Source organism: Neopsephotus bourkii, unplaced genomic scaffold, assembly GCF_033783945.1.
Source record: "Neopsephotus bourkii isolate Nb327-2 ecotype Australia unplaced genomic scaffold, CSIRO-AGI_Nbou_v1 NB_998, whole genome shotgun sequence".
Classification (NCBI taxonomy): Eukaryota; Metazoa; Chordata; class Aves; order Psittaciformes; family Psittacidae; genus Neopsephotus; species Neopsephotus bourkii.
The window spans coordinates 910,478-938,194 of record NW_026901490.1 but is presented as its reverse complement, the minus strand read 5'-3'; the positions used below and the strand labels follow the sequence as shown (position 1 = coordinate 938,194).

The 27,717-nt window shown below is 38.6% G+C and overlaps 1 protein-coding gene across 14 annotated transcripts in view; it reads left to right on the top strand.

Annotated features, from left to right (window-relative positions):
* The window catches only part of UNC79 (unc-79 homolog, NALCN channel complex subunit), a 112,432-nt gene that overhangs the window by 46,337 nt on the left and 38,378 nt on the right, over positions 1-27,717 (top strand). For 9 of the 14 annotated variants that reach the window (XR_009726474.1, XM_061359878.1, XM_061359875.1 and 6 more), the window contains 9 exons: positions 4,132-4,418; positions 8,076-8,258; positions 9,097-9,259; positions 12,037-12,189; positions 13,611-14,834; positions 16,615-16,722; positions 21,670-21,786; positions 23,775-23,858; positions 26,233-26,335. Coding sequence is in view for 13 of the 14 variants with exons in the window: in XM_061359878.1 (XP_061215862.1) it covers positions 4,132-4,418; positions 8,076-8,258; positions 9,097-9,259; positions 12,037-12,189; positions 13,611-14,834; positions 16,615-16,722; positions 21,670-21,786; positions 23,775-23,858; positions 26,233-26,335 (2,422 nt within the window). In the remaining variant the exon portion in view is untranslated. The remainder of the gene's footprint in view (positions 1-4,131; positions 4,419-8,075; positions 8,259-9,096; positions 9,260-12,036; positions 12,190-13,610; positions 14,835-16,614; positions 16,723-21,669; positions 21,787-23,774; positions 23,859-26,232; positions 26,336-27,717) is intronic. The other 5 variants (XM_061359872.1, XM_061359874.1, XM_061359876.1 and 2 more) reach the window with 5 other exon arrangements.

Sequence of the window (27,717 nt, the reverse complement as noted above, 5' to 3'; positions counted from 1 at the left end):
CAGTGGGAATGCTGAATAAGCTGTGAAATGAACCAGGAGAGCTGAATAAGCAGTATACAGCCCTGTCATATTACTCCAGTGAGAGCTACAGATCAGCAAGTTTCGTACAGAATGTATGTGTCGGTTGTCACGGGGTCATAGAGGGAACAAGTGAAATAAGGGTTCAGTTAACAGACATGTCACTGAATGATGGAGCTTCTGCAGCAAGTCCAGTGAAGGGCTGGAATGATTAAGAGTCTGTAGCATCCCTTATGTGAGGAAAGGCTGAGGATGCTGGGCCTGTTCAGCCTGGAGAAGACTTGGGGTGGTTAGAAGGAGGAATGACAGGACTGATGAAAGGGTGTAAGTATCTGAAGGGAGGGTGTCAGGGAGGTGAGTCCAGACTGTTCTCAGTGGTGACAGAACAAAAGGCAATGGGCATAAACTAAACCACAGAAAGTTCTACTTGAACATGAGGAAGAACTGTACTGTGAGGTGACTGAGCACTGGAATAGGTTGCCCAGAGAGGCTGTGGAGTCTCCTTCCCTGGAGATACTCAAGAACTGTTTGGACACAGTCCTGAGCAATGTGCTCTAGGTGACCCTGCTTGAGCAGGGAGGTTGGACTACATGATCTCCAGTGGTCCCTTCCAACCTCAGTCATTCTGTGATTGGTCTTCATTTAATGGCACCACTCACCTATACTAGGCTGAAACTTGTCAGTTAGGGAGAGTCAGTCTCACAGTAGGAATTGCTAGCCATTGTGATTTTATTAGATGTATTTTGGTATTTCAAGGCTTCAGTTTCCAGGCTCAGGTAATTAATCTAAGCTTCAAATTAAGTTTCCACTAAAAATGTATATGTAAAAAAATGGCATGTAGCTAGTAGCCACTGATATAAAGAAAAGTCCAATAATATGATTCAAAATAATCACAAATGCTTTGGAAACTAGGAGACAAATAACTGTCCCTCTCTTCCTGCCCAGTTTTGATTATTTCTTTCTAAAATATAGATTTTTTGTAAAATAATTTTTTTTTTAAGTTTGACTCATAGTATTTAACACTTTGCATTGGCAATACTGAGCATATCTGATTCATTTAAGGAATTAACTGACGCCTAGACACAGGCTGTACATCTGTTGTAGAGAAACATTTGCTTTATACATACCAATCAAATGAGCCAGTCCTGATGCTCATTCATTCTTTCTAGATCTAAAACCATAGTCCTTGCACAGTACAAATACAAGCTGAATCCAATGTGCATTCTGTATGGATTTAACACCAGGGTCATGATTTGTTCCTGTATCCTCTGCAGTACCCTGGACAGTCACTTAGAGAGTTTAATTGATAGGCACAGGGGTCATAATTGGGATGATGCATGATAAAATTGTGATCTGATGTTTTATGTTATATTGTGATAGAAGTGACACATGAATAAATAGATGAATCTGTGGGCATAAGGCTAGACTGAATTCAGGAATGGTGGCTGTATATTAACTAGCAGGCTGTGTGTCTGGTGATGTGAGAAGGTTTTTCTGGGCAGCAATATGAATGTGCGTATGTACCTACCTTGTATGTAGGCATGCACACGCATGAATTGTACATGTCTGCACACACATTTCGAGGGTTAAAAGCTACTATAGCCACTGTAAAGACAGAGCTGTCTTGGAAAATTCCTGTGAACTGTCTGTTAACTAGTGTTAGTATTATGAAATACGGGCAAAATTGAGCATTTTGTCATTGAGCTTCTAAATTATATTGATCAGCAAGTAAAGTACATTAAATTAATCTTTTCAGTTTAATTACTCGTGGAAATCTATTTGAAGAACCTGAATTTTAGATCACCTTGCTGCTTTGACTTATTTTATCTTACGTCTTTTTTTGTTTTACTGAAAATCTCACAATATATAATGGAGATGAAAATAAGTAGGCTGAGGAAGACAGTTTAATATCATCTTTATGAAAATGATGTCTTTTTGATACAATTTCATGGAAAGTTTTAAGTGTGTATAACATGTGTAAAGATGATTTCTCAGCTGATGTCCAGAAAGTTTATTTTCTATATACTTTTTTTAATGTGCTTCTGAAAATGGTACTTGCAGTATTTCTGATTCCTGTTCTTTCAGAATGCATTGTTTCTTTTATGCATCTGCAGATCTTGGTCCAGCAAAAGTTTCATTTTGATGGAAGGTTTCTGTAAATAAAAAATCCCAGTGAAAACTGTTGGGAATAAAAAATACTATGTAATGTGAAGTCCATTATTTCTTTTTACCAACATGAGGCCAGTCATTCTTAACAGAATTACTATCACTTAAAGTTATTCTTAAAAGAGGTGATTGTGAAAATTTCCACCTCTAGTTTTCATTTTCACCTGTCATAGAACCCAGCTCTCTCCTGTGCTCATCAGAGCAACCAAGCAAACAAACCCCTTTGCTCACCCACCAATAAAACCTGGAATATTTAAAAATATTTTTTTAAGATTACAAATGCTGTAGTTTTGCTGGTGAAGAACCTAAGACAGATGCAGTTGTACCAGCAAAGGAGTTTCTTGTCAGAATAGCATCTTACATTGAGGATATGGGTAAATTATAATATTAAAATAATTTTTAACATTTCTGTAAATACATAACTATGAATTTACATAGACTGCGGGGTATGTAAGTAACTAACAGACTAAGTGGATATTGGTTGCTGGCTAGTTACCCTTACACAGACATGCCAGAACAATTTTGCGATTGTACTTTGAGCTGATCTTGCTTGTAGGGTCTGTCCCATAAACTTCAACTTCAGGTGTTCTTGCAAAAGTAAGGACTGTGTCCAATAGTTGGAGGAATTTATCCTTGAAATGAAAGCAACTCGATAATTCTGTAATTCAGCTTCATACCAGCCTGCTTTATCTCAGTTATTCCCTTTTAAACAGATTTTTAACCACAGACCAGAAAATACACCCTAATATTACATTCTAGTAATATTTAATTGTTAACAGTTGTAGTGTGGTGTAATAAAAAAATTCAAGCATCTCTCTGTTCTGATGCTGTCAGAATATTTTCTGTTCCCTTTTGATTTTTTGACTCTATTTAGTTTGCATATAATACATATATAATGCATTTTATTTTTACAGAAGCATCTAACTATTGTTTTCAAATAGAACATGTTGGAACAATATACTTACTGTGCTTTACCTATGCATTTATTAAGAATTATTTAATAAAAAGAATCTGATACACTGATGAGTGAAGTAGCTTCTGCTTTTCATTAATTCAGTTTCTACTCTTAGCCTAACGCAGAACTTTAGGAGCTGCTAAGAACTAAAAAAGGCCTTACATATAGGGTGCAATGAAAGAGGCTAACTCTAAAGGCCATTACGAGAGAATTCTAGAAATGATAAACAGTATTAAAAGTAACTGGAAATACTGTATTAAAAAAACCAGTCTGGTATGAAAATTAAAATACTTGCCCAGTGCAGTGTGTTTGTTTTGCTTGGATAGTGATAGCCAGCACCCAGGCTTCCTTGTGCTTTGTAAGTAGCCTCTCGTCATTCACATGGTCATATTCTCATGCAAAATTTCAGTGATTGATTTTTCCCATTCAGTGTTTATCAACCAAGTCTCAGGTTTCTTTTCTGGGAAAAAGTCATCAAAATTTTGACATAATACATAGTGTCCAAAAAATAGTGCCTACATTTTGACCCGAGTTATTTGAGAGAAATATGGACTCAGTGGTAAAAGGGGAAGTCTTCATTCATTCTTTCGTTGTTACTTGTTATCTATCTCTGTCTCCTACCTTTGTTGTCCACTAATGTTTGCTGAAGGAAGACTGAAAACTAAGCCAGATGAGAATTTGGTGGCAGTGGGATTTGATTCTCCTTTAACACATAGATGTGAAGGAATAACGGCACTCAATTTGGCAGAAATGCACTAGGATGGGAAGATAAGCAGCTCCATTAAACATAGCAAAGCTGAGAAATGGTGTGTTACTGTGCTGTTGAGCGTGAGCCAGCAGGACCAATGCTTTCAGAAATGCAGGTTTACCTCCTGTGACCACCATGTGTATTTGGGCAGAAATTGTTCAATGAACTTTGGAGAAAGATTCTGGTGTATTCTGTACCCTGGTCTTACCCAGTGTCTGATAACCAATGTCTCTTGTACCAATAGGACAGCCCTCCCCAGAGAATGATAACACAATAAAAGACCTGCTGCCAGAGGATGCTGGGATTGATCACCAAACAGTACACCAGCTCATTACTGTGCTAATGAAGTTCATGGCAAAGGATGAGAGCAGTGCCGAGTCGGACATCAGCAGCGCTAAAGCTTTCAACACAGTCAAGCGCCATCTGTACGTGCTGCTTGGTTATGATCAGCAGGAAGGATGCTTCATGATTGCACCACAAAAAATGCGTGTTTCAACATGCTTTAATGCCTTTATTGCAGGAATAGCACAAGTAGGTGAAGGCACTTACTACTTCTTGCAGCTGTTTCTCATTGCTTGTTATTAAAATGGTGGTAGCAGAGCTGCCTTTGTATCAAAATAATGGCTGAGTGTGGTAATGCTACTTAAAACTTCTTAACACCTCTTCAGTTGATGAAAGAAATGGGAACAAGAATGGCTACTTTTTGTTTACTCTTAGAGGGCTCAGTGTAGCCTAATCAATTGCTTTCTGTAGGTTTTTTTCCTTTACAGTTAAAAAGTAAATAGTTAAATAAAAGTAAGCTAATTTATAACTTTGTATGAGTACTCTAAACTGGAATAGAAATAATGGTTTTGTGTGCATGGAGGCACACAAGTATTACCACTGTATGAAAAATTAGAGACTGCTCCAAACCTCTTTGCCCTCTCTTCCTCTGGTCTTTAAATACATTACTTCCCATCTGGAAGAACTGGGATCCATGTGCTCTTGCTTGTTTCCCTGAATGAATAGTCCGTAAATGCTTTGGCATTCTTCACTCTGCACGAGACTTGCTCTTCTTCCTTAGAAGGCGCCAGGATTTTCTGATTTCCCTTTCCTAGGGAGTGATACCACCATGATGAACTTCTACCTCTATTGCTATGATAAATGACTGAACACATCCTTGTCTTGTGCCTTCTTTCTTCATCTTGTAAGGAGAGCCATAATTTCCTACCTGACAAGGCTCTTCTAAAGGTGTAGTTAATTCTTAGTGATAGAACAGTTGGTGGTGCTAGGCTGAAAAACATTTCACACTTCCAGAGTGGTCTTACTTGCAGTGAAGCATCATCATTACTTCCACACTTCCTTCTTACCACAGTCTCTCATAAAGAATTACCTTTGACAGGAGAGAATGTTGTTATTTCAGAACTCCACCTGCCCCAGCTCTTAAAATGCCCACTGTAACCTTCAGGCATTGCTCAAAGCTGTCTTGGCCTCTTCTGTATCTGAATTCTCTTCAACATTGTCTGGTTCATACAGTGGATTCCGTGATTATGTTGGGTTTGGGTTTTTGTTTTGTTTTGTTTTGTTTTTAAGTCAATTGTAATACAGATACTTGAATAATCTTTTACAGTCATGGAGAAGTCAGGTATCCATGTTTCACCTTTCAGAAGGGTTAATGCAAACTGGGTAGTTGCAGATGCATCCTGATCCATGGTCTCAAAGCACCATTGCTGTGTGGTTTTAATCATCTTTCATTTGTACAGTTATAAGCTGAACCATGTAAAAGGAGATTCAGGCCTGTTACTATTGTATTGAGAGTGTGGAAGTGGCAGTTTAGATCACAGGGCAGCATCTTCCATGTTTTTCTAGATGTTTTCCAAGTTTGAATTCCCAAACTTAAGTGAACATAATAGACCTGATTTTCAGAAGTACCACTTACAGCAATTCTAAGTAACAGCCCCTGCCTTTATTCTGCCTCTAAAATGTCTCATGATGCCTGAATTCACCATTTCTGTTTAAAAAGCTTTGTAGCTGAATCCTGGCTCCCCTGATATCAAGTTGATTCTGAGAACTTCACTAGTTCCTAGTTGCTACTCCATGTAGCAGACGTCCCCATATTTGTGGGTATTTTTCTGTGTAGCTGTAGGGTTGCTTTGTGTTGGCAGTTGGCTTTGCTGCAAGATAAATGCTATTTGAAATCCAAAGATGCATTTACAGAGTGAAAAATTAGTATGGAGCTCTTAAGAGATCTATTTCAGATCTCTGACTTCTCCAGTCATAAATACTTGCTTTTCCCCTTCAGCTACACAAAGGTTGGGATTGCACTTGCTGATTGGTTGATTTTGATTTCGAGCTTGATTGGAATGGCCAGTTCAAATTAAAAACAAATCAAATACCTTTTGGTATTTTGCATTGTAAAAATCTGAGTGTTTGGAATTCTTGAGAACATAAAATGCCTTTTTCTCTCCTTAGCAGCAGAAGCGGCCGAGTTTTGGTGTTTGCAGTTACTGTTGTATTGCCCCGCATGGCGGCAGTGTTGTACAATCTTGTCTGAGTGGGGAAGCCACCAGTGCCGGGGTCTGTTCAGCATCCCAGGCTGAGCTCTGCTCAGCGTTTTTAACATCCTTGTCGTAGTTTAAACCCCAGCCAGGAAGTTTAACCCAACCAGGAGAATAATTTATTCCAGACCTTCCTGTGACAACTTAAAAAACGGGTCTGCTCAGCTTAAGACATGGCTCCATGACAGCATGTGCTGTGTTAAGGCAGGGCTTTTGTCTTTCTTGTACGGATGAGTTTTTCCTAACCATGCTATATAACTGTATCACACCCTGAGAAGACAAGGCACTGCACAGTAGAACTGCATTTGGTGATTATATATCATGGGTTGAACAGGCTAACCCTACATGGATAGACATGGGATTCATCTATTTAGCTGTATGCATGGGACACAAAAATTTGAGACAGCTGAATATCAAACTAGAGGGTTTTACAGGGAAAAACTTCTAGTCAGTTTGTTCATGGAGGGATGAGTTTTGTGTTTGTAAATTAAGCTCATCCCCTTGTTCTAATTAAAACAAAATTGAAAAGAAACACAGGTCTGAAGAAAATGGATGATATGGGTGAAACTGATGTTTGTTTCGGTTTAAATGCACAAGGCTCCTGATAAAGTGCACTAAGTACACTAGAACTGCAGGGACATGTTAGATCTTGAGGGCTGTGCTGGATTTTGCTTGGCCTGCTATTTTACTTTCCTAGGTGTCAATCAGTATATGTTATCATCAGAGGCAAAGACTTTGTGGATCCTTGTTATAATCTAGTTTAGCTGCTGATTTAAGGACGTATGGATTTAAACAAAAATAGCTAATGTTGCGAGGCTGATGGGAAAATAATAAAAAATAGCAGCATAATTTCAATTGAAAACATGGTTGTGTCAGGGTATTGGGAATATATGGCTACACTGAACCTAACCGTCGGGATTTAGGCACCAAATTTAGGATAGGCACCAAATAGCATGGTGTTTTTTAAAGGTCATGGTGGAGGCAAGGCTTATGACTAGCAGTCGTAACAGCAGCACCACCACTAAAAGTTGAGAAGCATTTTATTTTTATCAAGATATTATTCATTACCTTTATTCTGAGATCCTTTAAGGTTTACATGCTTAGACTTTCTATGTAACATGACAGACCCACTCTTACCTTTACTATAATGAAGAGTGGGATTCATGTCTCATTATCTGATCCCAGACATGGGGCTTAAAAACCCCAACAGCTAATGCTGCAAGCCTGATGAGAAAATAATGAAAATTGGTAATGCAGTGTTAGTACACCCCCTTCCCCCCAAATAACCACAATACACCTCCAAACACGGGATATACCTAGTATGGTTTTGTCTGTTGAAGCATGATCAACTTGTGCTGCAATACAAGACTATCCCAACTTAATATATTTTATGAACCTGCCTATGTTAAAATTTAGACTGTGTAGGATGAAAGGCTTCCAGAACTCATCTTATTTAATTTCATTTTACCTATCCAGCTAAAATGAGAACATGGCAAGCTGCCAGAAAGTTTCTAACTGTTAGTGACGCTTCCTTAAAAACATATATTTCTTTTCACTTAACTAATACCTCAACTATATTAGTTAATTCTGCTTTTCAGCGTCATTGGATTTGATTTTGGTGAGCTAACTCCTGTGTTAATATTCTTTTCAGGTGATGGACTATAACATCAACTTGGGAAAACACCTTCTTCCCTTGGTGGTGCAGGTGTTGAAATATTGCACTTGTCCTCAGCTAAGGCATTACTTTCAGCAGCCTCCTCGCTGCTCCCTCTGGTCCCTCAAACCTCACATTCGGCAGATGTGGTTAAAGGCTCTGCTTGTCATTCTCTATAAGGTGAGTGTCCTCACCTTTTTTCTGAATAGTGAAAATTTACAATTCAATTTGAAATTTATAACATGGAAAACCTAGCTGCAATGTCAGTGAGAGGAACTGTAAAGAACACTTTTCTCTGGTTCGCTTACTGCATTTAATGTCAGTGTCTGAAGTAGTTAGACTTTCATCTTTGCTACTGACCCTTTGCTTCTGTTATCTACGTTGTCTTTTACATAGTTACCTGAGAAAGAAAAACATGGTTTTGAAAACAGGAAAATGCTATGTAAAGTTCCAAAGAAGAGTATTTCAATCAACTTGGAATTATTTTAAAAAAGAAGACTTTAAATAAGAGGGGGTGTCAGTTTAACACTTGTATTCTGTTGAGTGATGCTTTTTAGGGAGTAGTGTTAAAATGTAATGTGTTTATGCACTAAAATGGAGCTGTGAATACCTTTATGCTGAACAGATTTCTAGCAGTTCCGTAGGGCACACAAGAAAGTGCAGATACTAAAATGAATGATAATGTGCTGATTAAAATAGAGTGTTCGGAGGACAGTTCTTATGAGAGATCTTTTGCATTATTATTAATAGTTGGTTTTATCATATAAAAGTCAAGAGAACGATATATTAAATGTTAGTAATAGGATTTTTTTAATATCTTTAAACAATTCCATGTAAAAAATGTACAAAGCTGAAAAAAGTCCTCCTTCTGGTAATATATCTAAAAGTGTATGATCAAAGGAAGGAAAAGGGCATCCAGCTGACAGTATTCTTGTCATTTTTCTGTTTTACTGACTAAATGTTTATCCGAGGAGAAAAGTTAGTTTTTAAGCTGAAGTTCTTCTCTTTCACTGATCAGTACCCCTACAGAGACTGTGAAATCAGCAAGATTGTACTTCACCTAATCCACATCACAGTCAATACCCTCAACGCTCAATATCACAGCTGCAAGCCCCATGCAACTGCTGGTCCTTTGTATAGTGACAACAGTAACATAAGCCGATACAGTGAAAAAGAGAAAGGTACTTTTAATCCTGTCATTTTTGTCATTGTCATTGATTTAATTCATTAGGTCTTGCAGATGTTGTAGAAACTGGTAAATAATGGTCTGAATTTTAGAACGTAATACTCAAAAATAAGTCCAAGGTGTGACTTATCTGACTGGCTATAGCCATCTATAGTAAAAGAAATTTGCAATTTCTGTAGGTGAAGTATATCACAGCAGTCCAGCATCTCAAGGGAGTGTACTTTAACCGAGTAGTTCTGTTATCATGCCTGGATAGTCCTTGGCCTCTTCTATGACAATATTATCAAGCCATGCCCACAGACAAGGCATGCAACAAGCCTGCCACCGCATTCTGATTATATTTTATAATAACATGGCATAGTAGCAATGATGTGGATGTCTAAAGCTGGAAGAGAAAGGTTTTACCTTTAGAGTCTGTGTCCAATTCTTAACTCTGTATGTGCTGCTAGCTATATCAGAGGTACTGTGATGGTACTGTGATGGTACTGTGATGGTGTGACCTAGTGTAAGGTTCGGATATGAAATAACATCATGTTGCTGACTGTAGTTCCTTACAATTGTGAAGTTTATTATGTGATAAGTATTTACGACCAAAGTTTAACAGGTTCTTTTGATATTAATCTGTAGTGCCTTTCAGATATTTTGTCTCTTAGCTGCTCATTTCCTATCTACATCCTCCTCAAAATAGTTTTCCTAGTCTGCAACAAACTTCTGAAGAACACAAGAAGCATTTTTTATGCATGTTTACCTTTTCCTCCTTTGTTGCTTGTTGCTTATGAAAAGAAATCCAGCAGAACAAGGACACAAAACTTTGTTTACTTGAACACCCTATTACTCAGCTTCACCAAATTAAAACAGGCTTAAAATGGATATAAATGATGTATTGCATATTCTCACTCATTTGGAAGTTTTGTAATTCTAGAGGAGGGCTTAGAGGGTTCAGATAACTGAACTTAATGTGAATTTCTGTGTTTTGGGCTGAGTTAATGACTTAATTCATGACTTAGTAATGCTGAGGGTAGTAATAATACATCTATGAAATGCATTCACTTTCTGGGTTGATGCTGAGATGTTTCTAAGACAAAGTGGGGGGCCTAAATACCCAGCTTGCTCTTGGTTTAGAAGACTTGGTGTTTGAATCCAATGTGTAACTTTGATTCCCTGGGCGGCCTTGTGTTTCACATCATCGTTTCCCTATGTTTAAACTAGGGAGAATAATATTTACTTGCCTTCCAAAGCTGTTATGAAGTGCTTGGGGCTGCTCAAAGGCAAAGGACCGTAAATGGTCTAATTTTACTCTGCAGATGCTGACTTAATTGTAGGGTAATTCTCCTTCTTTGCTGAAGTGCAACAGAAAAAAGAGGATGTGGAAAAGTTTTGTTCCACCTGCAAGAAACAGTCATTGTAATTCCAGAGGGACCTGGAAAGTTGAAGCCTTTTCCACCTTTACTAAGGAGGCTTGTTTAGTCTCTGATCAGATAGCGTGCATGCTGCTGTCATCATCAAAGGCAGTGTTCAGATGATGAACATATGAAGATTTCATTGTCAAGCAACAAAAATCCCCATGCTAAAGATGGATTTTCCCATTATGGAAACTTTTTCCTTATTTTGCTGCCAAACTTCTATGGCAATCATGGTAAGTGCACAGACTGATGTAGAGCTGATAAATCTTGTGTGAAAAAGCATTTTTTTGCCAAAGGGAAGAAGTTAGACACATAGGACATGACGTTAAAAGTGATCTTCTAATTTATGAAACCTAGTCTCTGTAGAAATTCATGCTATCGACTTTGATTTTTCTGGATTAATCATATCAGTGAGGTATCTTGTCCCTGATGCTTTTAGGCTGCAGTTCCATAACTTCTTGCCCAAAGAGTTTCCAGCAAGTTCAAAGCTAAAGATACTAATATCCAGTTTAAGTCTTCAATTTTGGCCATTCTAACTCTTTGGCTTAGTTGCCTCCTAGACACCAAATGCATTTCCTCTCCATGTTTGCTTCCTAGAATAAACAAAGCAAACTTATTTTTTTTTCTCTTGAGTGCTCCATTTTCTTTATTGTCTCAGTAGTGATTGTTTTCACTGGAGATGAATCACTAGACATGATATACATGGATTTTTCCTTTTTATAATTCTTTTATATCATTTTCTTACAAGTGATATTATTTTTTGATGGATAAATAGATTTGGATCTTTCTGCCGTTTTCATCCAGAAGGGCTCAAATTAGAGCATGAAGTTTTACTATTTCTACCTCAATCAATATTTTCATGATTCATACTCTTAGTTCTTATTCTGTTACTATGACCAGCTTCCCAAGATGTTCAGTTTCTTCCTTTTCCACCTTCCTGTTTTGCTGGTTTATTACTGACTGTGCAGTTCTTGTACTAATTTCAATATTCTTCAATTTACCATTTCTCACATAGCACTATAGAAGTTATTTACTCAAGTCAGTGTTCAAATCTATTGTATTTCTTCCATCTAAAAGATCTGTATTATTACCAGAAGAAAAGATGAGCTTAGAATGATAAAAGCTTTGGTATACTTATGTTGCATTGTAACCAGTTTTTCATTTATCTCTTTCCTTTTTGACCTTAATTCAAGATTTAGCAAGAATGGCAAAGTTATACCTGGGATATAAATTTTCTTGCAAACTTCAGATGATTCTTCATTTTCCAATTCAAGTTTAATTGAAACTAGCTGAGGTTTTGTTACATAGACAGCTTTTCATTCAAGGAATTGCACTCTCTAAAGAGTAATAAAGTTTTTTCTTTCTCCAGCAGAGGAAGACAGTGTTTTTGATGAATCTGATATTCATGATACACCAACTGGACCTTGCAATAAAGAATCTCAAACTTTCTTTGCAAGACTGAAAAGAATTGGTGGCAGCAAAATGGTGAAATATCAACCAGTTGAGATGAATGCTCAGAGAAGTATGAATTGTTTTGTCGGTATAAACTCATGCAGAAACACAGTTTCCCACTCTTGGTTTCAAGCTACCACCTTTCTTTGTAGAGTTTGTTGCATTGCCCAATTTGACTCCAAATGCTCTGTCTGGCTTTTGAGAGCTGGTACTCCTTGTTTCCCTGAATGAAGTCTCTTACAGGAAAGTAGGCACTCCATATTAAAAAATATCTAAAACCAGAAGTTAGTTTCTGAAACTTTAAGCTCCTTTGAATATAAAAATGTTTAAGAGGGTTTCTTGCAATTTTCTTCCACCATTGGGCTGCAGATTTTTACTCAAACTTGTGTTTTCCCGGAAATTGATTTTTTTCTTTGGATGAGGTGGGTCTCTAGGGTAAGCAAATTTGTTGTTGCTGCTGCAAATATTACGGTTTTCCATTGGTAAAAAGGGTCAATTTTTGTGGTTCAAAAAATAGGAAGGATTTTGTTTCTGAAATTAATACCCTAAAAAAATTGAAGAGATTTCCACCACCACCTACCTGCGTTTTTTTGTTTCAGGTATATGCACCAGGTCGGTGGGTGGGAGAGGGAGGGAACAATGATTCTGACTAGGGCAAATGTCTACTTTAACTTTTCTCAGTGTTTTTTTTGCATGGTGATTCACATATGGAGCATTTTGAGATATGGCAATAATAATGACCAGGAATATTCTGTTTTATGTGAATATACATCGTTCATAATAACAACAGTGATAACCTTTTAAAATGTTCTCAATGAATGTGTTAGCAGGGCAAAATGCCAATGCAGTGGCAGTGCCAGCAAGTATAACTGTGTGCACTTTACTCCTCCCTAGGACAGGGAGGCCTGACTTTGCGGTGTGATAGTTTCTAGACTCTGCTGGGGTCTAAGATCACTGGGGGAGAAATTCTGTGAACACCTGTCTGATCTCAGGCTTGTGCTGCCACATGCTCACTGCTACTGCTACCTTTGCTTCTTGAATTAGAAGCACCCTAAAATGCCAAAACCCTAAAATGGTTTTAAATAGCCCAGTTTGCTGAAGATAATAACACGTAGGTGTACTCTGATATACGCTGATGTAAAAGTGCTTTAGTCCAAAATTATTTTGAAGCCTTTTCAGAGTGGTCTGTGTAGTTCATTTCTCATGCCTAATGCAGCTGTCCCAAGTGTCTATAGAAACTGCTTGTCTGTGACATTTTCTTTTCAATGCATAACATTAGTCTATCTTCAGGGTGCATCTGTCCGGGATAAGTAGAATTTGGATAGAATTTAGATAAACCCTATTACCCAAATAGTAGCTTTTTTCTTGTTCATTGTAAAACTCTTATGTAAAGTGGCTCTGAAGTTATCATACTGAATTGTGAGGTAAAGATGAATATATATGCCAGAAGTCTACAACTGAGCTAGTATTAGCTCTTTCTGTTTTAATCAGGTGAAATAGAGCTGGCTGAATATAGAGAGACGGGGGCCTTACAAGACAGTATTCTACGCTGTGTGAGAGAAGAAAGCATTCAGAAAAAGAAACTGCGCTCTCTAAAACAAAAATCTCTTGATATAGGGAATGCAGACTCCCTGTTGTTTTCACTAGATGAACATCGCAGGAAGTCCTGCATAGACCGGTGTGACTTAGAAAAACCTCCTGTCCCTGCTGCTTACGCCATACACCGGCAGAGTGATTATGGGCGATCTGGACAGAATTCTTCTACTAAACCTGAAAATATAGAAACACAAGAAAATCTTCCTCGCACGGAGAGTTTCCAGGAAACAAGACGACCTGTCATACCAGAAGTTAGGTTAAACTGTATGGAAACCTATGAAGTGAAAGTGGACTCTCCGGTTAAATCTGGTAGTCCTAAGGAAGATTTAGACCTGATAGATTTGTCCTCTGATTCAACATCGGGTCCTGAAAAGCATTCAGTACTCTCCACTTCAGACAGTGACTCTTTAGTCTTTGAACCACTTCCTCCCCTTAGAATAGTGGAGAGTGATGAAGAAGAAGAAGCAACAAACCAGCTGAATGATGAGGTCTCTGGGAAAACTACTGCGTCATTTCCCTCAACTCTGATCAATGTCTCTGCACTCAGCCTCAGCACAACACCACTAGTCCAGTTCAGCATTGAAGATTGTTCCAAAGACTTTAGTTCTAAGGATACAAGCAACAGTGCTTCAGCAGGAATAGAGGACATCCTTTCCATTTCTCCCAAAGATCAAAAGGACTCATCAGAGTTAGTTAAGCCAGAAGAACTTCAGGACATGTCCTGTGGGAGCCCACTAACACTGAAACAGAAAAGAGACCTGCTGCAGAAGTCATTTGCCCTTCCAGAAATGTCACTTGACGATAACTCTGAGCTCAGCATGGAGGAAATTAGATCTAGTGGAGCAATTCCAAGCCCAAATGTAAAGACAGTCCTTATTAAAGTCCCTGAAGATTCTGAAAACCAAACAGAAAGCGGTAAACTTGATGCCAATACAGAGTCTGACACTGAACAAAACATGGAGCAGAAACAAGAAGAGGAGACTGAAGAGTCAGAATTCAAGATTCAGATTGTTCCTCGCCAGAGGAAACAGAGGAAGATTGCTGTGAGTGCAATTCAGAGAGAATACCTGGACATTTCTTTCAACATCCTTGACAAGCTGGGAGAGCAGAAGGAGGCAGGTGAGCTCAATTACTGACCCAGTTAAAAGGCTTATTACTGTGTGAAGGTTTAAGTAACAGACCAGTGTAAAGAGAGATCTGTAAATATATGTATAGGGAGAGATGTGTATATATAACATCTGATGTGATCTGAGCTAGCTGAATGCTTTCAGGTGTGTGTTTCTTGCAATGAATGTGCTAACCATACAGGTTAGTACGTGCAAGGGCCCATTTGAAAAGGAGGTGGAGCTCAGTGACAAAAATGCTGGATCTGATATCCAGGTTAGGGAGTGAAACTCCATGGCCTCTTTATGTGGAAAGTCAGAAAGACCGTCATACTTCTGTGCCTTCTATCCTGCTAGTCTAGTCCACGCTACACTGATGCTCTTTTATGTGTGGTGATTTTTGGCCTTTGTTTCTTCTGCGAGTGTAAGGCGGTGGCAGACAGAGTCACAAAGGGTAAAGCTGAATAGACCGTAGACTTCAGAAATAAGAGCAATTGGAATTAACCACAGTTTGAATTTAGGATCAGACATACGCAAGTATTTTGTTTTTATACACTAAAAAGTTTTGTAGCCTTCTTTGTGTTGGGTATCCACAAAATCTACATGGCTTGTATTTGTTACAGGTTTTAAGTTAAAGCATTAGGAATCTTCTTTGTTGCCAGTGAAAGAATTGCATAATTAGACTGAAATGCTTTGTTAACCCTTAGTAAGGGGCAGTTTTCATTCAGTATCTTAACACTGTCATCCTTGAAACTGCTTGGAAGGGCTGTCCCAGTTCTGAAACACCATGTGGAGCCTAGGATTATAGCATATATGGTGGTCATCCCCCTAGAGGTGAATACCTCTAGGTATGTCATCCATGGGGAGCATAAAACATTCACAGCGACTCATGAAGTACTTATTTACCTTACAGGTTGATACTGGCTATTCAGTTACCTAGGGAATTTAGTGACGTTGATAGTTTAATACATCTTGTTATATTTTGCTTTGTTTAGCCTCATTAATTTGTTTACTTGAGAACATACGTGTTATAATTCAATTTAGTAGGCTTAATGTTGCCATCACAATGGGCTGATTATAATTTCAAAGTCTTACTCAGGGTTTTTCAGCTTGTTATGCTTCCATATGTGTTCAAAAGGTTTTTGATATAACTGATCTCTAAATTAAATATCCAAATGAGTGTTTCTTCAAGTGCCTGGTGCTGGGCTACATGTTCCTCCCTGAGACTTTCTACAACACAGATACATATTCATTTTTATAGGATGCACTGAAACCAGCCATCAACACTTGAAACTTTCTTTGCATTGTTCTCCCATATTGACAGTATCAGTTGTTATTAAAAAATAATAGTTTTAATAGCTTAATTTTCTTTTTAAAGGTGGAATCTTAAACTTTTGATCTTTAGGATCATCTGTTAGATTAGCAGTCTTTTGAATGAATACTGGTAACGCTGGAGATAAGGCTTTTGAGAGATGCTAAGTGGTCACTTAACATAGCTTTACATCAGTGGTACCTCTTTTATTTTTGGTAGTTCTGATAATCATTCTTGAGCGGAATCAAAATCAAACTGTACGTGTGTTTATTAGGTCTGAGCTTTAAAGATCATAAGCAGTAGATCTGTGTGCATTTATGAGAATTCTTACAACACACACACTGAATCTTTTTAAAACTGCTGGGAATGACAGATGGTGAATGGATGTCTGAAAAGATGTGAAAAATGCATCCAGGGAAAATGTGGATGGAAAATATTTATTGATTCTATGTGCTGAGAGTTTAAGTACAATTTTCATATGCAGATCCTGCTGCCAAGGGACTTTCAACACTGGAAATGCCAAGAGAGTCATCATCTGCACCGACCCTTGAAGCAGGAGTCCCGGAGACAAGTAGTCACTCCTCCATATCAAGTAAGTTTACCTTTGGTTTGAGTGTTAAATCTAGGTTGCTGTATTTGTGTGTCAGATGCATATTATGTATAGTAAATGCCTTCCCCTGAGTTTCATTGATTCTTGGAAGTACAGCTGTGTTGAATATCATATCTGTTAGATCTCTGTTGATCAGCAGGATTTTAGCAGTTAGTGGCTGCAAGATCTGTTGTGACATGGCAAATTTGACAAATGTGGTTCTCTTGAATTAGTGTAGGCAGCAGCTAAAAGCAGTATTTCTCTAAAGTGAGATGTTCATTTTCCACTGAGAGAAAGCGTTGTCAATTGTCAGTGCACAGAAGCAGAAGAAAGCTCCACAGGGCTTTTACTGTGGTCTTCAGTACATTTCTTGCTGTACTTTAGGAAAAAAATCTCTTGCAATTTTTGAAAAATGCCTTGAAATGCCACTTACTCAGCTGCTTGCTGAAATGTGGTAACTGTCCGTCTGAGACTCCCATACTCATTTCAGTGGAAAGTGAACTGGGTTGGTTTAAGTAGATAGTGGCACATGGCTTAATGGAGCAGATGTAGATAACACTGGAAGGTAGAGACATTTTAGAACACTAACAAAATCCAAACTAGTGTGTCCTTCTAGGTAATGTTAAGTAACACACAACACATCCAAAAGCTAATGGGGCAGAATTCTGATTGGTAGAAAAGCGAGGGGAAATGATGACCTGCTGTTATTCCAGTGAGCTGCTAGATCAGCTTAACTGACTTGCTAAGCTGCAATTTCAAATTGCTGGAGAAAAATCGAATTTTAATTTCTGAAATTCAGCATCTGCTGATTTGATTGGAATGGGCGTTTGGTGTAGTAAAGGAAGCCAGCATGGTTCTACTAAGGGGAAATCCTGCCTGACCAATTTGGTGGCCTTCTATGATGGGGCTACGGAACTGATGGACAGGGGTAGAGCAGTTGATGTCATCTATCTGGACTTGTGCAAAGCGTTTGACACTGTCCCACATGACATCCTTGTCTCTGAATTGGAGAGACATCAATTTGATAGGTGGACCACTTGGTGGATAAAGAACTGGCTGGATGGCCACACGGAAAGTGTTGTGGTCAATGGCTTAATGTCCAGCTGGAGACCAGTAATGAGTGGTGTCCCTCAGGGATCAGTGTTGGGACTGGTCTTGTTCAACATCCTTATTGCTGACATGGACAGTGGGATTGAGTAAACCCTCAGCAAGTTTGTTGATGACACCAAGCTGTGTGGTTCGGTTGATACGCTGGAGGGAAGGAATGCCATCCAGAGGGACCTCAACATGCTTGTGAGGTGGGCTGATGCCAACCTCATGAAGTTTAACCATGTCAAGTGCAAGGTCCTACACCTGGGTCGGAGCAATCCCAGGCACAGCTACAGGCTGGGCAGAGAAGAGATTCAGAGCAGCCCTGCGGAGAAGGACTTGGGGGTGCTGGTCTATGAGAAAATGAACATGAGCCGGCAGTGTGCGCTTGCAGCCCAGAAAGCCAACCGTATCCTGGGCTGCGTCAAAAGGAGCGTGACCAGCAGGTCGAAGCAGGTGATCCTGCCCCTTTATTCTGCTCTCGTGAGACCTCACTTGGAGTATTGTATGCAGTTCTGGTGTCCTCAACATAAAAGGGACATGGAACTGCTGGTACAAGTCCAGAGGAAGGCCATGAGGATGGTCAGGGGACTGGAGCACCTCCCATATGAAGATAGGCTGAGAAAGTTGGGGCTGTTCAGCCTGGAGAAGAGAAGGGTGCGTGGAGACCTCATAGCAGCCTTCCAGTATCTGAAGGGGGCCTATAGGGATGCTGGGGATGGACTCTTCATTAGGGACTGTAATGATAGGACAAGGGGTAACGGGTTAAATCTTAAACTGGGGAAGTTTATGTTGGATATAAGGAAGAAATTCTTTCCTGTTAGGGTGGTGAGGCACTGGAATAGGTTGCCTGGGGAAGTTGCAAATGCTCCATCCCTGGCAGTGTTCAAGGCCAGGTTGGACAAAGCCTTGGGTGACATGTTTCAGTGCGAGGTGTCCCTGCCCATGGCATGGGGGTTGGAACTAGATCATCTTAAGGTCCTTTCCAACCCTAACTATTCTATGATTCTATGATTCATTTTAGACATGCTACATGAGTACTCCAAGTGGCAGGTTTCCTCTGCAGTTTTACCACAAGCATCTTGTGTTATGTGCATTGTGTAGTCAGTGTACATTTGTTGACCACCTAATGATACAGATGTCACTTACTAAAGCAGCTAAAAAGCTGCTACTTAAGGTCTGTCTATGGTTTCACTGAGTGCCTGTTGTCCCTGTAAATTCCAGTATATGAAATTGGGAATAGTGTCTGTGTGATATTGAGCCTACATTCCTTTGTAAATATTCCTTTCCCCTTTGTAAATATTTCTTTCCTCTTTCTGTGAACCTTAGCTTCCAACTGCAAAAAGGGACATGAATGATTCCATTGTGTCTTTCGTCCATTTAGACTGAAATATTTTTGGCCTTCTACTGTGTGTCTTTACAAGTGCTTTGCATAGTGAGTATTTATCAGGAATGTGAGCATAAGGCATTTCTGTAACACAAATAGATAATGTAGATAACGTTACTTGTACAGCCAGTGCCTGGCCATAGAAAGCATGCATCATTAACTGTGATAGGAAGGTACTGCCTTTGGAATTCTTTTCTTAAGTAGAGCATTCCAAAGCAATGGAGGGGTGATTGACCAGATCACAATCTAACCTATGAAAAGCACACCAGCTATTACATGAAAGTTACTATCTCACGATTGCTAGGTTTGTTGTAGAACACCCAGTGAAGGAAAACTTCCCTCCCTATCCCACTAGACAGTCATAGGCATGAAAAGTCATATGCTGGTCCACAGCAAATAGCCTGGCTTCGGCACTGTTCAAAGGCTGATAGTTCTCTCAGTTTTTTGGTTTTTAGGTTTTATTCGTCACTTACCAATACTTGAAATCATGGCTTTCCTTGTGAAACCAGGTAAATAACCCTGGAAATCTAAACATGCTCAGTAGTAGCCCAATTATGTGAAATATGCATGAATTTTTTAATTACAATTGCAAAAGCCATTAAGAAAATTCAAAGAGATAATTTTCTATATTTTGACAGTCATCTGCACTCCAAGCAGTCTTGTCAGTTCTAATGTTAATTGCTGCTCTTTCATCAAGAAATTCTATGCTTGATAAAGTGATAAAGCATCTGTTTAAAATCCTTGCCCTGGGAAAGATGGAAATTCTATTTTTCTCCTAATTTGCTGTGAAAGGCAGCTGCAATAGAACTTCTGAAAGTGAAACATGGAATAGTCTCTTGGTTTGGTTCAGTTCCAGAAGTTCAGTTATACAATGGCTGATATGTAGCAATGCTGGAGAAGCTTGTACTTGGACCAAAATAGAGGTTATATGCACTCTGGTACATTGAAAGGATATAATGAAGGAAAACTTGAATTACTTCACCTAATAAAATAATTTCAGTGTGCAGATTCCTGCTGAAGTTATCATTGTGTTTAGTATTAGTCAGGGCCTGTATTTGTTTTGTTAGGTGTTACTCTGCTTTCTCTGAATTTAAAACTCTCAGATAGAAACTGAGTAGAGCATGTTTAGGAGAAAGCGCTCAGCCCCTGGGAGCTTTCTGAAACTTACAGTTTGTCTGTACTTCTTCCTCACAGTTAATAATGTGAAATGTTAGGTTTATTTTCAGAGTTTAGCTGGGTACTGTTTGAAATTTTAGAATAAAACTACCTGATACTATATTAATACTCTTCTTAAGATGTTGAATGTAGTTACAGATGAAAATAATTGTTAGGAGAAGACACTGATTTGTCACCCTCGTTTTAAGGCCCTGTTGAACAAAGTACTTAAGCATACATGTAAGGCAACCTTTTAGAAGCTATCCTGCATGGAGATGCGTGTTGGCAGTTTCACATGCCTTGTGCAGGAAGTCTTAAAATTAAAACTCCGTCTTCATACTGTAAACCATGTTTTCTGGTTGCAGTGATTTTTCATGTTTTTTGCTCAGATTCTGCTGTCTAAGTGAATGTATTTTGCTCATTTAATTTGAATTTTCTTATGAATGGAGAAAAAAGTAAGAAAGTCAGGAGCTGTATATGATCTGTTTCTTCCTCCATTTAAGCACTTATAAAATACATGACCAAAAAGACTTAAAATTGAAATTCACAATTCTTTTTGTGTGTGTGTGTGTGTGTGTGTGTGTGTGTGTGAGCATTATTTGGTAAGACATATCTCTTAAAGCAAACAGTAATATGCATTTAAAGTATTGTAAATAGTCAGATGAAGAAAAAGCAAATGCTTGGTCCTTGATAGCTTTGTGTAAGGATAGCAGTCAAGTTACAAAAGGGACCCATCTTCAAAGGCATGCTGGCTTCACACTTGGGAAGAATGTGCAGGTGCTGTGCCTGAGTGGCTGGTATTTAGGAGGTCTATTTTCGTTGTCACCCATGAAGGGAGCTGGTGGAACACAGACAGTGGATTTGTTTTCCTACAGTGAACGTTGACAGAGCAGTCCTTCATATTTTGCTGGGAGGAGACTGAGTTTCCTTCCTCACACATTGTACATGAGTGAGATTCAAGTATGCATTTGGTATGCATTTGTCATCCGTCAGCATGGGAATTTTGGGTAGTACCTTACACTTCACAGATACCAGATGTTTTAAAGAGCTTTCATGGTATTCGGAGACAAAAAGACACTGACAGTTGATACAGAGGACAAGATCCTGAATCCAAGTCACTTATAACTGATAGCAGGGGGGCCAGAATTGCTCCCAGTGTAGCTGTGTGAAAAATGCATATTGACTTGAGCAAGATCCTTAGAGCAAGCAACCATTGTCCTTTCAGTATTTATCTCATGCTGGTGTATAAGATCAGGAAATAAGAGTAGTTCTAAGTGTTGTCTGAGCCCCTGAAATCCTTTCGCATTTCTGACTTGCAGCTCAGTTCAGACAAATGAAAAGAGGCTCTTTGGGAGCTCTGACAATGAACCAGCTAATGAAGAGGCAGCTGGAACACCAGTCTAGTGCTCCCCACAATATCAGCACTTGGGATACTGGTGAGCTGCATTTATTGCTCTTTATTTCTGTTTCCTAAATCAATTATTTTCTGTACCAGTTAATTAAAAAAAATGAGTATTTCTATTCTACCATTGCAGATGAGTAATCAATCTGAAGTCTAAAGTAAAATTTTATAGTGAGTACCAGATTGTCACTTATTATGAATTGGAATAATTATGTGTATTTGGGAGGTAGTCACTCTGGTACAGTGATGCACCTACAGTACTGCATATCACTTGGATTATTTCCTGGCCTCATTGAATGAAATGGAAGTATCATTGTTGATTTCATTAGGTATAGAGTTTCATCCCTGTGCATGGAGTCATTTATCTGCATGTATGTTTATAATGGTGGTGGTACACCAAGGACTTGTGCCTTATACCAGACAGTTTTGTTTCTCTTTAGAGAAGTTTCTGCCAGCTCACACTGAACACCTGAAGTTTCTGTTCACACATTGACATGTTTTTTTTTTCTCCCTTTAAGTTGAATGCAAAGCAATGAAAACTGAATTAAGCACATCATTTCCTCATTACTCAAGTGTTTTATTTGTATTTTTTCCTCTATAAAATAATTTTATTTTTGACCAAATTTATTGCAGATGTGATTAAACAATGAATACATTCTGGTTTATCATAAATGCTAGATATTTTATTGTTAGTGACATTACAGAATTGTGCTTCTTATGAATTTGGCAGCAGATCTGGATGCATTCAGGGAAAGGAATGCTTAAAAAGTTATATGAAACTTAGCATGCTCAATGAATCTGTTGCTACCAGTTCTTCACAGCTGTTAGAATATTTGCTTAATTCAGTCTTCAGCATTGAGTTCCATCTGACTAAATCTTGTAGCGAAAGAATGGCTAAAGGTATGGTATATAGTTTAGGATTATCCTATCTGCTCCTGTCTGCTGAGTAACGTGCTCAGCATGAGATGCTTAAGTCATAAAGGTTAGAATTTGTCAATGGTAACACTGAGGGTTTTTTTGTCCTATCAGCAGGTAAGTTTGTTTATTGAACTTAGTTTCTCAGGCAGGGGTTGAGATATGAAAATGTTACTGCTTTCATTCTGCAAGAAGTAGTTAGCTTCTGTTCAAGAGGAACAAGTCAGTACTCAAAACCACTTAGGAACTCTGTCTTGTTAATCTTGTTCCAAGTCCATTAGCTTTCCTCACATCTGTGACTTTTCCCTTCAGCATTCATTCCTGCTAAAGGCCTCCAAGCATGGAGATACAAAGTAAAACATGCTTTTCTGGAAATCTTTGCATCTCCAGATCTCTTTTTCAACCACTAGCTTCAAAGTTAAAGTATTTGGACAGAAAAAAGGTTTTTTTAAGACAAATAGTTAGTGTGACTGATTTGTCATTTCAGTGTCACACCACAATTTGAGAGTCATTAGACTCAGGTATAACAACTAGCAAATAGTCTTATCCCCCATTATCGCCCATAAATATGATGTGTGCTTGATTCATGCATGCTTTTTTTTTTCTTTGCCTTAAACATTGGTAGGCAGCATGTGGCTCTTTTATTCGTTGTTTCAAACCACTTCTTCCCAAGCTTGCTAACTGTAAAATAAAACCATTTTGTGTCTAGCTTATGTCAGCACAAACTATACCTGACTTCTAGTCTGCTGGTATTTATAAACAGTGTCTTTTTCTTTTTCTAGCGTATATTCTGTATCTTGTTGAATCTTAACTGCTACAACTTCCTTTCTTGTTTAATGACACTCTTCTAAAATGCCGTCTTTGGTGTTAGGCTATCTATGTCCTTGGTGTTAGGCTATCTATGACCTTTTTCCTTTGTGAACTTAACTTCATCTTTCCCTTGCCCTCCTCCCCTCCTTCTCAATACTTAAAAAATTAACTCTTCATTTTTTTTCTTATACCTGTTGTATTTGTCTTTCTCTTGTTTTAACTGTTTAAGACTTGTGGTGCTTGTGACAGATGCTGGATTTATAGTTCTGGAGACTGAAGTTCTGTATTTATTCACAGAGCAGATACAGCATGGAAAGCGGCTGTGCAATGTCCCTGTTTGCCTAAACCCCGACTTGGAGGGACCGCCACTAAGAATCAGAGGTTAGTTCAGTGCCTATTTGACCTGATCTCTCTGCTAAGAGTGCCAGGAAGTTTTTGGGTTAGTACCAAATGGTGCTGAATTTTATGTTCCATTCAGCTGTATTAAAACCCTCAACTGTCCTGCAGAATGTAGGTTGTTGAAAAATTATTAGACAAGACATTTAATTTAAGACAGGGGCAATTGATAAGGAGTGCTGGCTTAACTACTATTTGTTTTGGCTGTCAACCTGGAAAGAAAAGATTCTGTATACAGAGTGTGGTTGAATCTCATTTCATTATGAACTCTTTTCCCCCATGGCCAAAGTACATCCAGACTTTCTTACTGCCTTGTAGTGGGCCAGTGGCCTACCTTCTTTGCATAAATCATGGCTTTTTTCCTGCTGTTCAGTGCAGGAGAGAGGACATTTTTATTTTGAGTAGTGAAGTCTTATTCCAACAATGTAACCTGCATTATGACTGTTTTAGCATTTGTGTGCTGCAGTGGGTCTTGTATCTAGAGAACATGACAGTGAAACTTCCGAAGAGGGATTGTTATTCATTTGTGTGTGGAGGAGAAATGGCTAGAAATGTGTGAAAATCTACTCCTGTAGATTTTCATTCTGTATGGATTCCTACATTACTGAATAATATCCTGGATTTCCTGGAGTGTCTGCTTATATCCAACAAAATGTCAGCAGACAATTATGAAGTACTGAACTCTGTATGTAAAAAATATTTCCTTTCATACTTAGTACTAAGTGATGGTTTAAGACCTGTGTCATTCTTGTGGACCAAGCCCATCATCTCTCCACATAAAATATGTGGAGCATGTTCAATTCTTTTGCCTGAGATCCGGTATTAAATTTGATTTTTCTGCAGTAACTGGTATTATCTCATCAAAAATTCCATCTAGCTTAGGTGGAGAAGCTTCCTCCTGTTTGCGTAGCCAAGTATTATCAGAACAAACGATAACAAAGAATCTGTAAATTGAAGCAATCAGCAAGACAGTGGATAAAGGATTACTTAATCTGAAGCTGAATTGGCATCAAAAGGGCTTTGATGCTCTCCTAAAACCAAAAGGAGCTTTTCATAGATGGGTCTTTGGAATGAGATGCCCTTGGGGACAGCTTACACGGTGACAGTGTCTACCAGCTGAGCTCCCTGGATTCAGTATTGGAGCTGAACTGTATGGGAACAGGAGTAATGCTGTCTCTATCATGTCGGCTACACGTGGCAACAAAAACTGAGATACTTTAAGAGTTGAATCTCTCTTTCTGTTTTAATGACCTGGACAATAAAACAGCTAGCAATATTTAAAGGAACAACACAAGGCATCTCAGATGAATGACATAGCTCATACATCACAGTAGCTTTGATCTAAGTTTCTGATGGCTCATGAGAGAGTCTGATTATTCTTCTTGAGGTTTTCTTAGCACCTAGACTAGCTGGAGAGTTGCTTCTGGTTCTTTTTTTATCTTGTTGTGGTTTTGGTTTGGTTTGGGGTGTTTTTTTGTTTTTTGGTTGTTTCTTTTTTGTTGTTGTTGATCTGCTTAATGAAAACAAAGGGACCAAGGGAGGACGATCACCATACTAAAGAAATGTTAGACTGTCAGGCTACCCTATATTGCTGTAATTCTGGAAGGCAGCACTCAGAGAAGCCAAGAGTTTGCCTCTTCCATGGTACATATTTTTGCATCTTAAAACAAGCCTCTGTCAGAAATTAGGTGCACAAATATGCCAAAAGCAAAGGGAGCTCTCTTTGTTGGCCTGATCACAGTGGGCATGCCATCAACTGAAAAACTCAGGTTTGGAGAATAAAGACACTTGTGAAGACATTCAGTGGAAAGCATTTCTAATCATCAGCTGTCCAATGTTCTTAATGTTTCTCAGCTCCATATGAATTACTTCTAGCTGTCCTTTCCCAGTTTCTCTCCTATGCCTCTGATAAGGATGGCACGAATTGATTGATGGCCTGGTCTTGAGACATGCGAACTTGTTTGCTTCTCTGTGTCAATGAGAACTGTGGGAAGCTAATTCCACAGAAGTACAGGGGAAGACTGAAAATCTTCAGGTGTCCAGTCTCATAGCAACTATAGAATCATTCTCTGTCCGTAAAAATGAATAGATGCAATTCCATCTGCCTTCCTGGAAATTTTGTTCTTTCTTACCTTTTTCTTCATGGGCTTTTTTTGATTGATAGCTCTAGGTAGTTGGAATAATATAGCAGAAGCAAAGAATGTGCTCTATATCCTTTTGTAGATATGCTTTATTTCTTACTCCTATGCACGGTAAAACCATTATGGCTCTTCTTTAGAAGTCTGCTTTTCAAACAGTTTGAATTTCTTTTTAGTGATTTTCTTTCTTTTTTTTTTTTTTTATCCCTAATTGCCTTAAGGTGCCACAAAATCTAGCTTGCTGTCAGCACCCAGTATAGTCAGTATGTTTGTACCTGCACCAGAAGAATTTGCTGATGACCAGCCCATTATGATGACTGACAAGTAAGTTCTTTTTCTGTTCCTTTTGAAGAAGTAGTTGAACTTCAAACAGGTTAAAGTATAGATATACCTTATGGAAATGAAGTCTGTTCTATCATTTATCTCTATGCTAAGTTTTCAGATTTATTTATTTTTTTACACCAAGGTAAACATTTCCTAAACACTGCCCACAAGATGTGCTTGTAATTCAATAGGACCAATGTGAATTTGCACAGGCAAAATTATGACTCAGGCTATTAGTTGTGCACAGAAGGCATGGGGAGCACTTTCTATTTGTATTTTAAATCAAGGGTTCCTTGTGATCCATCAGAAACTTCTTTCACCTTAGGGGAAAAGAAAAAAAACCAAACCCAAAACCTTTTAAAAAATTCTTTTGGATTTCTATTGAAATAGGTAACCGTTGATGTGTAATTAACACAGCATTTTTAATGCTGATACTTGCTTACACCAAACTTTTGCAAACCTTAATTGATTGGTTAAAAAGCCTCTAAAGGAAGTGTAAGTAAGTGTACACATTTAGTAGAGGAGTAGAGCAGTCAGCAGGGAGCCATGCATTGATTTGATAAAAAATTGTGAAGAGAAACCAGAAGTTCTTGTTTGTGGTTCTGCACTCAGTCTAGTAGACAGACACGCCAGGCTGACCACCAAAACTCTGACACCATCTAACACACAGACCAGCTGAGCTTGACTTTCGTGACTTTGTTGTCATATTTTCTTTCTGTTCAGTGACAAAGGCAAGAGAATTGCCTGTACAATTCCATTGAGTTAAAATACCACAATCTGTTGGAGTCATTAGCAACCAATTGATCAAATTAAGAAAGCCTTCCTACTGGACAAAGTTTCCCACATTGATTTGCCGTTTTCATAAGTCGTGAAAGCCTGTCTCATCTCTCTTATATCTGACATCCTCTTTATAAGTAGACATTATGGAGTCCTTTCAGAGCTTAGTCAGTTGTCTGTGAACATTTCAGGAAGGACAAGTGACTCGGCAGCAAATCTGCCCTGGGAAAGGAGACTTCTCTGAAACCTTAGGTTCTGTGCCCCTGAGAGGTCCTTTAAATTCTTTCTTAATAGCTGTAACTGCTGTGGGAACCAGTCAGACCATTGTTTCCTGATAATAATTTCCTGTATAATTTGTTATTCATAATTCATGACTGAGATGAAGGACAATGTGAAATTGTTCCATCTCTAAGATCATCTATGATTGTCATTATGTCTGTGGTGCTAAATAGAAGAGTACCGGGGACTTGAGCCCTTGCCTGAGCCCAAGTCACATGAATTGGATGGTGTTCACATTGTTGAGGGCTAATCCCCACTGCTACAGATTTCTCTTTGATGGTGCAAACTGAAGCAGTGCAATACTGTGAGGGAACTCGCTAACAGTT